This window comes from Mirounga leonina, unplaced genomic scaffold (genome assembly GCF_011800145.1).
Source record: "Mirounga leonina isolate KUSES-001 unplaced genomic scaffold, KU_Mleo_1.0 Mir_127, whole genome shotgun sequence".
NCBI lineage: Eukaryota > Metazoa > Chordata > Mammalia > Carnivora > Phocidae > Mirounga > Mirounga leonina.
Window position 1 is genome coordinate 62,626,794 of NW_023270316.1, and position 13,474 is coordinate 62,640,267.

The 13,474-nt window shown below is 33.4% G+C and overlaps 1 protein-coding gene across 1 annotated transcript in view; it reads right to left on the minus strand.

Annotated features, from left to right (window-relative positions):
* Positions 1-1,533: 1,533 nt before the first annotated feature.
* Positions 1,534-13,474, minus strand: part of COG6 (component of oligomeric golgi complex 6) — an 89,677-nt gene continuing 77,736 nt past the window's right edge. The window contains exon 19 of the mRNA XM_035003492.1: positions 1,534-3,714. Coding sequence (XP_034859383.1) covers positions 3,567-3,714 — 148 coding nt within the window. The 3' untranslated portion in view covers positions 1,534-3,566. The remainder of the gene's footprint in view (positions 3,715-13,474) is intronic.

Here is a 13,474-nt window from a genome sequence, read left to right on the forward strand (position 1 = left end):
CATTCACTGAAACACTATTTTTCTATTCTATATTTTCTCTGTGTCTGCCATAATCTTTATTATTTCCTTCTTCTTGCTTTCAGTTTAGTTTGCTTTATTTCTAGTTTTTTTAAGGTGTAAGGTTAGGTTAACTTATTTCTTCTTTAATGCAGGCTATTTTCTTCTAAGCACTGTTTTTGTTGCATACTCTAAGTACTGGTATGCTGTTTTATATCAAACTTTCATTCACCTCGAAGTTTTCTCTAATTTCCTTTATTTCCCTTTTAACCCACTGGTTATTTAAGAGTATATTATTTAATTTCCCTATTTATTTATTTTCCTTTTGTTATTGGTTTCTAATTTTGTGCCATTGTAGTTGGAAAAGATACTTTGTATGATTTCACTCTTTTTAAAATTTACTGAGACTTGAATTGTGGCCTAACATATGGTCTGCCTTGGAGAATGCAGCATGTAGACTTGAGAGGAATGTGTACTCTGCTGTTGGGATGGTGTTCTGTCTAGCTGGCTTGCCTGAGTCCTCTATTTCCTTGCTATTCTTTATTTCTTTGTTGATTCAAGTGACTGTCTAGTATTCTTTCATTTCAGCCACAAGGACTACCTTTATTTTATTTTTAAGTTTTATTTATTTATGGGGGGGCAGTGCATAAGCAGGGGGAGCAGCAGAGGGAGAGGAAGAAGCAGACTACCCGCTGAGCAGGGAGCCCAACAGGGCTCAATCCCAGGATGCTGGGATCATGACCTGAGCAAAAGGCAGATGCTTACCAACTGAGCCACCCAGGTGCCCCTCAGCCACAAGAACTACCTTTAACATTCCTTTAAGGCAGGTGTGATAGTTTTTGTTTATCCTGAGCTGTCTTAACTTTGTATTTTCACAGGCAGTTTTGCTGGCTATAGAATTCTAAGTTAACAGTTTTGTTCTTCCAGCACTTTAATATGTCATCTAATGCTTTCTGGCCTCTATGGTTTCTGAGGAGAATCATGATAATCTTATTGTAAATCACATGTACATGATGAGTTATCTTTCTCGCTGCTTTCAAGTTCCCCTCTTAGTCTTTGGCTTTTGATAATTTGATTGTGATGTGTCTTGGTGTGTATCTCTGTGTGGGCTTGGTTAACTTCTTAAATGTGTATATTAAACTTTTCAACAAACTTGTAAAGTTTCCTACAAATATTTCTTCAAATACTCTTTTGGCCCCCTTTCCCGTCTCTTTTCCTTCTGAAACATCCATTGTATGAATACTGATAATATCCCACAGGTCTCTGAGGCCCTGTTCACTTTCATCCTTTTTTTCTTTTTTCTTTTTTTTATCCCTTTTTCTTTCTGTTCCTCAGATTGGATAATCTCCACTGGCCTAACTTCAAATTTGCAGATTCTTTTTGCTAACTATTCAAATCTGTTCAACTCCTACAGTGAATTTTTAAATTTCAGTTATTATAATTTTCAACTCCAGAAAAGATACTTATAATTTTTGTGAAATGACTTTAAATTATAATTTTTATAAGTTTATAACCATAAAAACATCATTTTTGCAATTTCTACAGGAAAGATGGAGAAGATGAGTGCAGAATTTGAAGGTGGGAAAATAAGGGAGATTAATCTAACAGCTTCTATTTTCTCTATAAATTATGAGGGTCATTAAAAGTGAGGGTGGAAAAGTCATTTTGAAAAGTGGAGAGGTGAGGTTAGCTAAGAGACGGAGTAGAACTACAAAGCAATACGATGCCATCTCAAGACTGTGATCATGAATTTAAAAAGTCATTCAGTCCATTTATGTGATTTTTCTCAGGTAACATTCATCTGTTCAAGTACAGGTGCAAAGAAAGAAACAGAAGAATTCAACCAGAAGTTTTTGCGAGGCAAATACCTTTCTCTGAGAAAAGGCTAACATGTATTCTCTAAGGTTATACTTATGCCACATCAAAACAGCTCAAAATGCAAACCAGGAAGTATATAGCAAATACAAGCATTGTGTCCACGAATTCGCACTTATAATCTTTTATTTTGACTTAGTACTCAAGATAATATTGATAACGCATTCTGCTCATCAATCTTCCACCATCTCAATTTGGCTCTATATTGTACTTCCTTTTCTATTAGTACATTTTCTAAAAGCACACTGATGAGATGTATAAAAATATACTTCAATTATCATTGTTCTAGAAATAGTTTTAATATTTTGAGGAAACTGTATAAAAAGCCAAATACACTTTTTTCCTAGAAAACAAAGGGATTAATTAATGATAAGGTAGCAATCTTTTTTTCATTATAGAAATAAATTATATAAAATTTAAGCTCTCAATTTATATCATACTTTATTTTCTATCTTTTATATATCACACATACTCATTGAAGGAAAAAGACTAAAAGCATAGATTTATACCAAAAGAGGTGATAAATAACTGCTCTTACTCCAAAAGAATCATATTAATATAAACAATTACAAATTTCAGATACATGAATAGGCCATGTTCTGTAAATAATGTGTTATACATTATATGTTATATAAATATTAGTTTTATCTTACCATTTTGCAAAATATTTTAGCTTTGTCCATTTTTTCCTTATGCCTCAGTTTTCTCATTTATAATTTAAGGACTCACCTCTTTTTATAGTTTTACCAGACATTAAGATATTTTGCTATTAAGAATCATCCTTGAAATCTTACCAACAAAGTAAAGTCACATCAAACACATTGAAATCTATTTTTTTGAAAAACACAGTGATTCTGAATCTTACTCATAGGTAAAGTTCTAAAGTCAGAGCCCAAATCATTCTTTGTGAGGGGCCACCAGGGGGTATAGATACACTGTCAGTGAGCAGTTGCTACTCAGTATTTTTCCTCTGGTGTGAGAGTAGATCATTTTTCTTTGGTTTGAACACCAGATAAAATCCATAGTTGGTTAGGTTTAGAGTTCATACTATATAACAAATACCTATCATTAAACACTACATTTACATGCAGCACAGGGTGCCTACATGCCTAAAATCCTTTTGCAGTGCGAACTTCACCTTGAATTCAGTCCAGGGTATACACAGAGTGACATCCACCCTCTTTAAATTACTTCTCATTCTCTCTTTTCCCACTTTTTGCTAAGTGTATATTTCTGCTCCTCAGTTTAAATATGTCAACTCACATGAATAACTAATAAGAAAGCAACTTAATCTTTAGGTAAGGAGATGTTATGTCCCACCTTTGTACTAATTCTTAAGTTTAGACAAATTTTTTATGTATGATTAATTTGGAACTAATGTTGTAAAGAAAAATCTCTCAAACCTTTCATACGACTTTTCCCCATACATTTATATTCCAGAAAACTGCAGAGCTGGGGAGGTGGCTCGCAGAGAACACAGCATCTCTACATAAGGAGCAGATACAGAGCAGCACTAACTCAGGTCGAGATTATATTACTTACTTCCATGTATCTGTGATCAAAGAAAAGAAACCACTGGGACCTACAATGTTATGACACAAAGAAAATCGTAACCATCAAATTTCAAAGTGAAGATTAACAGACTAAAGAACAAGAAAACCTTTAGAGTTCTAGGGACGCACTATTTTAGATTATCAGGAGAGAAGCGTGTGCACTTGCTGCGGCGATCGGTGCAGGATGCTCTCTGGATCTCTGTATTCATGGACTGGATTCATCACAGCAGCATATACTTCACCGTAGGCTCTGCAGACTAGTTCTGTAGACTGTTTTATGATCTGCTCTCTATTGATAAACAAACAATATGTGAACACACAATCCGAAAATAAAATACTAAGAATTTTAAGAAGCTTCGTATTTGAACCAACACATTTCATTTTCATAATTACCAAATACATACTATAAAAAAAAAATCACTGTACAACTACACAAGTTACTTACTTTGGTTTGGGGATCAAACATACTTTTTCATATTCATTATTTGTTTACTGTTGCAGAAGGGCAGGGACTGTGTTTTGTTTACAGTTGTATTTTTAGGATTATTAGACAAGAAACAGAAACTGTGACCTGCCATCAATGTCCTGATCTTGCAAACATGACTGATAACACATTAACTTTAAAGAAAGAGGTTTATCATCATTCATATTTATCAAGTCTTCGAATCTCAGAATAACTTACAGTAAACTGTCCTTTCAGCTATAGCTCCTACACCAGTAACCACATTTTAGATTTCTCATCTATTTATATTACCAGGATAAAATAATGTGACCCTCCAACAAGTCAGCATTTTCCACAAAAAGAATTTCTACATATGCACATAAAAGAATAAAAAGTTTTAAATGAACTGAAGCAAATTTTTAAAGATCTGACTAGAAAAAATAGCACTGGGTTCATAAAATCTGCATCAACTCTCTCCATGTTCTCATGACATTTACTTCTTGTCATTCTCAGCTACTTCTATTCAAGTATCACTATACCTAGTGATAAAAACACTATCTTTTCTGATTTTTACAACTAAATTTAAATGTGTCTTTCATGCTTCACTCCCACACCTACTTTTTTGTTCTTATTTCTGTCAGTGGCATAACCATGTTGCGTCACCTCAGTTCAGACCCTAATGAACTCTTGTATGGAGTACAGAAAAAAGCTCCCATCTGGTCTTCCCTCTTCTAGTCTCTTCTACATTCAATCTATCATAAGCACTGCTGTTAGATTAATCTTTCTAAAGCATACCTATTATCTTGTTTCTCCCTCACCCAGGGCCTTCCTTCAAGGAGTTTCTCTGGTTTCCGAGAAGTCAAAATCCCTCATCCTGTCATTTAGAATCCTTTATAATACCTTCCATATCACAACTCTAATCCTGAGGTCCGACTCCTGACTGTTCTCTCTGCCCTGCTCGTTTCACCTGAATTCCTCCACTCTATTCCTCCATTTGCCCAGGATGCTTTTCTCTCTCTCACTGAAATGCCTTTAATTCTCAGTAAAAATGTACTCTCTCATTTCCTGATCCTCAGAGCTAGAAATAATTATTCCATTTTGGAAAGTCCATGACCAAAATGATACTTAAGAAGACTATCTGTGGAAACATGTATCTGTGGTCTAAGAAAGACTAAAATTAACTGGACAGAATGAGAAGGGAAGTACACTTATGATCTTCGATCATCAGCACCCTGTTCTGACAGGGTCTCAAACTGTTGGTGAGGTGAAACAACTTGACATTTCTCCCAAATTGCTAAAGCTTTCAAAATGAGAACAGGTAGAAGGAAGTTACACTGAGTGAATGCTTTGAGCAGCATGGAGAAATGCTACTGGCTACACTACCTTTTCACTGGAAGGGAGGGTGGTAGGAAGTGGTTTGGAAATCTACTTAACCAGATGAGCCTTCAAGATATTTTTCATCTATTAGTGATCATTCCTATAATTAACTGAACATAATAAATGCATCAATATGATGCAAAATTATTTTCCATACATGAAATAGATGAAAAATACTATAAACTGATTTTTAAAAATCTGTTAAATATAATACACATTTGATGCCCATTTTGCAACAAGTCACATAATGAATTTTAGGCATAGTGTTTTTCGTTCTTTACTCAAAGCAGTAAGACAGATTTTGGAGGAGTGTATAAAGCATCCATTAGTTATACCTAATACTCTAAAATCGATACTCAATCTGAACATAGTGTGTTATTTATACTATATAAGGAATACAAAGAGACAAGGCTATTCCCTCTCACAAGAAGTTTAAAATCTGAATATGGTACAATAATGAATATTAAATATAATTTAAAAAAATCCAGAGTAACTGGGTAAATGTAGACTGAATTGTTGAAAAATCTGAATAAATTTTAAATTTTATTCTCAAGTTCAAATGATGAAAAATTTTAAATTTACTGGAGTTTAATTGTAACCCAGGGCAGGTTTCTGTTTATAAGCTAAACTAGCTTACAAATGTCTACAACTCACAATGCAGCAGAAAAATCATTATAAATCTGAAATGGAGAAAACCAGAATAAAGCGATATTGCTAAGACATAAATAAATAAAATCAAGCCAATAAGACCAAGTAAGAGTTTATAATTTATTTTCTATGTGGTATTTGATAGTACAGCATTTCTCATTCTGTTCCTCAGTTTAGGAAGCTACTAAGACAGGGAAGGGATTAAAAAATGAACACGGCTGTACAGAACAAGATGAGAGATACCAAAGCTCATGGAGAAAAGAAGTCTTCCATGTAGTGGGGTAAATAAAGGAAAGGGCAAAGAACTGTTCCTCCTGGCCTGTCAGCTAGCTGCTAAAGCCAAACAGGAGAGAAAGGCAATGGGAAGAGAGATTCTCCAAAGTGAATCTGAGTCAAATCCAAACTGTAAAGAGCAAGAACTGTGACTGATAATGATTTTTCACATTTCTGGACAAACGTAAGAGTTCACCATCACTACCAAAGCCAGGTAAAGGTCCACACTCACATTCAATAATTTTTTTCTAATGAACTACATATAGTAGAGATCAAATGGTACAGTGATGGACATGACTGTCAGAAGACCTTGACTCTTGTCGAAGCTCTGACACTTCTTAATGTTGCCTTGAACAAGTAATTTAACATTTCTAGGACTAATTTCACTACTGTAAGGCAATATATTGAGCTTGATAATATTTACAGGGTACTTTTACTCTTAAATTATTCCATTGGATTAAGGGCATTTTAATGATCTATTTTTTAAAAAAAAACCTCTATGTGCATCTATTTATACACATACATACATACATGTTATTTTGGGGAATTGGGTTCCTTAAATAATGATTTATAATAAGCATATCAGTTATTTGTATATAAATATTTTTACTTTTATATACAAATCTTGTGTTAAAAAGGTTTTACTTTCTTGCCATTTTACTATCCCCTCCTTTTTATTTATAGTGCTAATTACTATGCAATTAGTATGTATCTTTTATCTTAAAAAGAATATGCATGTTATCTGTATATCTAACTGTCTGTCTGCCTGGTGTCTTGGCCCAAGTTATTCACTAATATCATTTAAGAAATGCAGAGTCTTGAATAATGATGAATCATTATAGTGACAAATAATCAATGCTCAAAATGGAAGTTTCAGGTATTCTCTAACTAAATACAAAATCACCAACAAATCATGTCATCATGTCAGTCATGTGCTTCTGAAAACTTGGAATGTGCTTATCTACCGATCAACTCGTGTACAGATAGGGGGAAAAAAAGCAGTATTGTTTTTTAGTGGTGTATGCTGAGCACTGGTGCTAGCCTGGGCATCCACCTCAGATCTACACACTGTATTTTGATCAATCACAGCCAAGTCCATAGCTGGTGGATGGAGAGTACTTTTAGAATTATTTCTTTTTTTTCCAATTTGAATTCAATTAATTAACATATAGTGTATTATTAGTTTCAGAGGTAGAGGTCAGTGATTCATCAGTTGTATATAACACCCAGTGCTCATTACATCAAGTGCCTTCCTTAATGCTCAACATTCAGTTACCCCACCCCCCACCCACCTACCCTCCAGCAACCCTCAGTTTGTTTCCTAGAGTTAAAAGTCTCTTACGGTTTGTCTACTTCTCTGATTTCATCTTATTTTATTTTTCCCTCTGTTCCCCTATGATCCTCTGTTTTGTTCTTAAATTCCACACATGAGTGAAATCAGATGATAATTGTCTTTCTTTGATTGACTTATTTTGCTTAGCATAATACCCTCTAGTTCTATCCACATCGTTGCAAATGGTAAAATTTCTTTTTTTTTTTTGCTGGCTGAGTAATATTCCATTTTGTGTGTGTGTGTCTGTATGCGTATATGTATACACACACACACACACACATATATATATACACACACACATATATATACACACATATCATATCTTCTTTATCCATTCCTCTGTTGATGGACATCTGGGCTCTTTCCATAGTTTGGCTATTGTAGACACTGCTTAGAATTATTTCTGTAGGTTAAAATCTAAACATAGGTCCTGCTTTTCATATAATCAAAGAGTATGAAAAAAGGCCAGTTGAAAGGGAAAAAAATTTTGAATGTAAGCTATGATCATCTATAAAGTTAGACCATTAACCTCCTTCGTCTCTTTACTATCCATGAAAATCTCGTAGGTAGTAATTTATTAGGTGGTGCTCTATTGGCCTTTGGACAGTTTAATTATCTTCATAGTGTAAATAGAACTTTCAAAAAATAAAAACATAACTCATACAAATAAAGAATGAAAGAATGTCAAAAATTTAATAACTCCTTCATGAGGAAACTATTAAGATGGTAAAGCTGGTCATTTTGAGGAACTGGTCATTTATAGGCATTTGGAAAGGAAGGTTAGAATAAAACAGTTTAGACAAAAAACGGGTTAATGTCCCAGGGAGCAAAAAAATACACAGGACATGAGGAAGCATGGGGTCTTTAATCAACAATAAGCAGAGCATCAAACTATGAAACATCCCCCCAAATAATTAAATAATTCTCAAAGGGCCTGTTAACAATGCTTCAGTGTGACATGGAAAGGACACACTGCTTTCCCAGACCCGATTTGCCCTATTTCTAAGTTTCGGAAAGTCTTTCTTCTACTTAGAAAGTAGTTTGCTATACCAGCGTATCATATATCAAGGATAATAGTCATGTAGTGAATTAACTACTGGAAAAAAGAAAAAAGAAACTGAAGGAGGAGGAGATGAGGATGTTATAAAATTGTACAGAAGGGCAATACTTTTCTTATGCATCAGAATACCATGCATTAAGAAATTCAATTTGTCCAGTTATAAACATCACAATGTCCTAAAAATTTAGTAGTATAAATCTCAAAAATATTAATAAAGACTAATATATGACTAAATGGAGATATCACCCATTTTAAAACATGTTCACAAAACATTTTAAATAATTATTTAAAGCATTTAGCTGTGATAAGAAATGAACTGCTTACTTCCAGAATCAGTGAGCTTGTCATTAATCAGTACTTTAGGATTTTGGTTGCCATAACAACATGACACAACTTTTATCATTACCATAAACCCAGCATTTCTAAAAATAGCTTATTTCAACATTCAGGCTCTGTGATCACTAAATTGAGCTTTATTACAGAACCACAGTTAAGAGTGCAATCAAATGCATCACAGGAGAGAAGAAGTCATTAACAGTTTAAGCCTGAAAAACTAAAAAGAAAAGATGATAATATACTTATAAATAATAGATTGGTTAAAGAACATTGATTTTTCTTTTAACATAATACAAACATCAAAGACGTCACAATGGGTCAAGTTAATTTTCATCCCAGATCAGTTTTCTGTCACCCACTGTAAAATTAAAGCATATCTTAGGGGCATTTGGTTGGCTCAGTCAGAAGAGCGTTCGACTCTTGGTCTTGGGGCTGTGAGTCCAAACCCCACACTAGGTATAGAGATTATTTTTTTTTAAAAATCTTTTTTAGAAAAGTATATTTTACATAACACCCTGCCCACATCTCACATAAGTGTTACCTATCATGCAAACATTTTTGAACTTCCTTTAAAAATAATAAAATAATATAATCTCAACATAGGACTAATAAAAATACAGTACAGGCCAGTGTTAAAGAGAATAGGTTCTGGAATCAGAAATACTGGATTCAAATCTTGGCTCTGCTTCTTACTAATTGCTTGCCCTTGGTTCATTTAACCTTTCTTTCTAAGCAATGTCCTCTTCTGTAAAGAGGAAATAGTAATTCATGGACTCACTGGGAGGATTAAATGAAGTTAAAGGATCAATCTTGTTGAGGTATTCAGATGGATTACATTGTAGGGGTTGGGGTGGGGCAAGGGTGAAAACAGAATAGTTCAGAAGCTAATGTGATAATACAGGCATAAATGACACTCCTTTGGACCATAGTGATAACTGTGAAGATGTTCAAAAGTAACTAGTCTCCTCTCACATAACTTTTTTCTAGATAAACATTTAATGAAGTGATTCCATGGGAATTTTGACTGAAGTTTATTGAATTTATTGGTTTAACTATATCACATAACCAGTTTGAGAAGAATACTATGTGACTATGTTGGAACACTGAAAATCTACAGCAAACATCACACTTAATGATGAAACATCAGAAATATTTTCACTAAAGTTCAAAATAAGATATGCACATTCACTATTACATCTACCATTTACCTTGGAGCTCTTAACCAATATAATTAGTTTAGTTATAAATACTGAAAAAGATTAATGAAACTCATTGTTTGTAGATGTCTTTACCAAAAACTAAACAATTGATAAGCTAATAGAACTAAAATAGAGTTTAGTTGCTTGGCCAGATTCAAAATTATCATATAAAATTTAGCATGTTTCCTATATACCAGCAATATCTAATTAGAACAGGTAATGGAAAATAAAAGATCTTATTATAATAGTCACAGAATAAACCTGATAATATATAGAGAAGATTATATGAGGAAATTACAAAACTTGATTGAAAATTCTAAAAGATCTGAATAAATAAAATTCCCATGTTCATAGATGGAAATAATAACTAGTGGATTATACTTTTTCAGTTCTTTTTTTGCTCATTCTTACATTAGTGTGGTGAATGTTTCATATGCACTTGAAAAGAATGTTACCTTCTATTGTTGTGTGTGGTATTCTATATCCTTCTATTAGGTTGAGCTGATTAGTGGCATTGTTCAGTTCTTCTACACCATACTAGATTTTTGTCTACTTTTTCTATCAACTACCAAGATAGCAGTGTTGAAATATCTACTTCTAATTGTCAGTGTATCTATTCTTCCTAAATTTTTTGAGCTTATACTGCTTGTTTTTTGAAGTTCTGCTATTATTTGCACATATTTAAGATAATTATATCTTCTTCATAAATTGATTCTATTATTATTATAAAATGTCCCTCCTTATCTTTGGTATCTGTCCTGCAGTCTAATTTTTCTGATATTAATATAGCTACTTAAGCTTTATTATGATTAGTATTTGCATGGTATATCTGTTACCATCTTTTTACTTTTAAATATCTGTATCCTTATATTTAAAGTGGATTTCTTATAGATAGGCCATGCTTTTTCATCTAATCTAAGAAGCTCTGCCTTTTATCTGGAGTGTGTAAGTCTTTTACATTTAATATAGCTATTTATAAGGCTGAACTTAAGTCTGTCATCCTGCTATTTTTTTTTATATTTGTCCCTCTGTTCTTTTTCCTTTTCTGCTTTGTTTTGTTATGATTGTTTTTTAGCATCTTATTATATCTATTGGCATGTTAAGATAATTTTTGTTCAAAAGCTTGCTGCATGGTTCACAATGTACCTTCAAAAATATTATATAACCTTATAACATCACAAATGTACATTTCTACTTTCCTCCCACTCCATCTTTTGTGTGTTTGTTGTCATAAATTCTATTTCTATATGTTAAAAATTCCACAATTCACTGTATTTTTGTTATAAATGGTCAACTATCAACTATATTTATATTTAGTATTTCTTGTGCTCATTATTCTCTGTGAGTTTTCTTCTGGTATTCCTTTCCTTTAGCCTGAAGGACTTCTTTTATCATTTCTTACAGTGCAGTATACTAGCAATAAATCCTCTCTGCTTTTGGTTATCTCAAAATGTATTTATTGCTCTTTCAGTTTGAAAGATACTCTTAATGAAAACACTATCAAGGTACATATTTAAAGATGATATTCTATTGTCTTCTGGTTTGCACTATCTCTAACAAGAAGTCAGTAATATAATATACTTACCATTATTCCCTATAAATAATCTTTTTCCCTCTGGCTGCTTTCAAGATTTTTCTCTTTATCACTGGTTTTCAGTAATTTGATTATGACGTACCCTTGTAAGGTCTTCTCTGTTGGGTTATTTAACTTCTTAAGTCTGTGGGTTCATGTTTTCCATCACATTTGGAAAAAGTTGTTTTATTTCTTCAAATTTGTTCTGACTCAATCTCACTATGACACTCCAGTTATACCTACTTTAGATTGCTTAATATTATGTCACAACTCACTAAGATTCATCATCTTTTTCTAGTATTTAATTTTTTTTATCTGTGCTTCAGTTTCTACTATACTCTTTTCAGGCCGACTGATCTTTCTAGGTGTCCAACTGACAGGCCTACTCAGTTAATTTTTCATTTTAGATATGATACGTTTTGGGTATAGAATTCTCATTTTGTAAAATTCCTTATTTTTTCTCTCAGTATGTTTTCCTTTAAGTCCCTGAACGCACTGTAAATAGCTGTCTTAAAGATTTTACCTGCTAGTTCTATAAATTGTCATTTGTCAGTTTGTTTCTACTGACAGATTTTTTTTCTAGTTTTGGTTCATATTTTCCTACTACTTCACCTAAGTTATTTTTTATTGCATTATAAATGCTACACCGTTGATTGTATTTGTTGTCATCTTTAACAGTGCTAAGTTTTGTTCTGGAAGGCATTTAATTTAGTTAAAGATCAGCATAATCTTTTGGAGTTTGTTTTTAAGCTTCTTTGAGTCTAAAGTAGCCTTTACTGTAGGACTAAATTAACTGTTGTTTTTTTTTTTTTTTTAAAGATTTTATTTATTTATTTGACAGAGAGAGACACAGCGAGAGAGGGAACACAAGCAGGGGGAGTGGGAGAGGGAGAAGCAGGCTTCCCGCGGAGCAGGGAGCCCGATGCGGGGCTCGATCCCAGGACCCTGGGATCATGACCTGAGCCGAAGGCAGACGCTTAACGACTGAGCCACCCAGGTGCCCCAAAATTAACTCTGTTTTTAAGGCTTGGACTTTCTGAAGTCTCTAAAGCATTATGCAAGTTCCAGTTATTTTTCAGCTCACAGGTTTCCAGTAGCTGTTCTTTCCCTAGTAGTCCTATTTTCCCCCAAACCTTACTTTATTTTTATTGATACAGGTATTCCTGACAGTTAATGCTGGTGGCTTAAAAGGAGGCAGTTAAAGAAAAGAGGAAAAAGAAAAATTATTCTGTCTACCTCTTTAAAAAAATATTTCCTTTAAAGGCATTATTTTTTAATTATTACATTATTTTCCTAGTATATATAATAGAGGAAGATCCCTGAACAAGAGTTCTCAAATCACATCCAATTTCTGATATGCTCACTTTAGGAAGCATCTATAATTTCCTTTATTTCTTAAATTACTCATAGAAATAATTCTGAATCATGAAGAAAAGACATTGAGAATAACTTATGTATTTTATTTTTTTTTTAATTTTTTTTAAAGATTTTATTTATTTATTTGAGAGAGAGAATGAGAGAGAGAGCACATGAGAGGGGGGAGGATCAGAGGGAGAAGGAGACCCCCTGCTGAGCAAGGAGCCCGATATGGGACTCGATCCTGGGACTCCAGGATCATGATCTGAGCCGAAGGCAGTCTTTAACCAACTGAGCCACCCAGGCGCCCGAGAATAACTTATGTATTTTAAACTATGGTTTCTGTAATCTAATCTCTATATTTACACCATTGAAAGGTGAATATTGGAGTTTGGCACTGAAAAAAAAACACACCCTTCTAATTCACCCCAAGGAAGAAAGGAAGGAAGAAT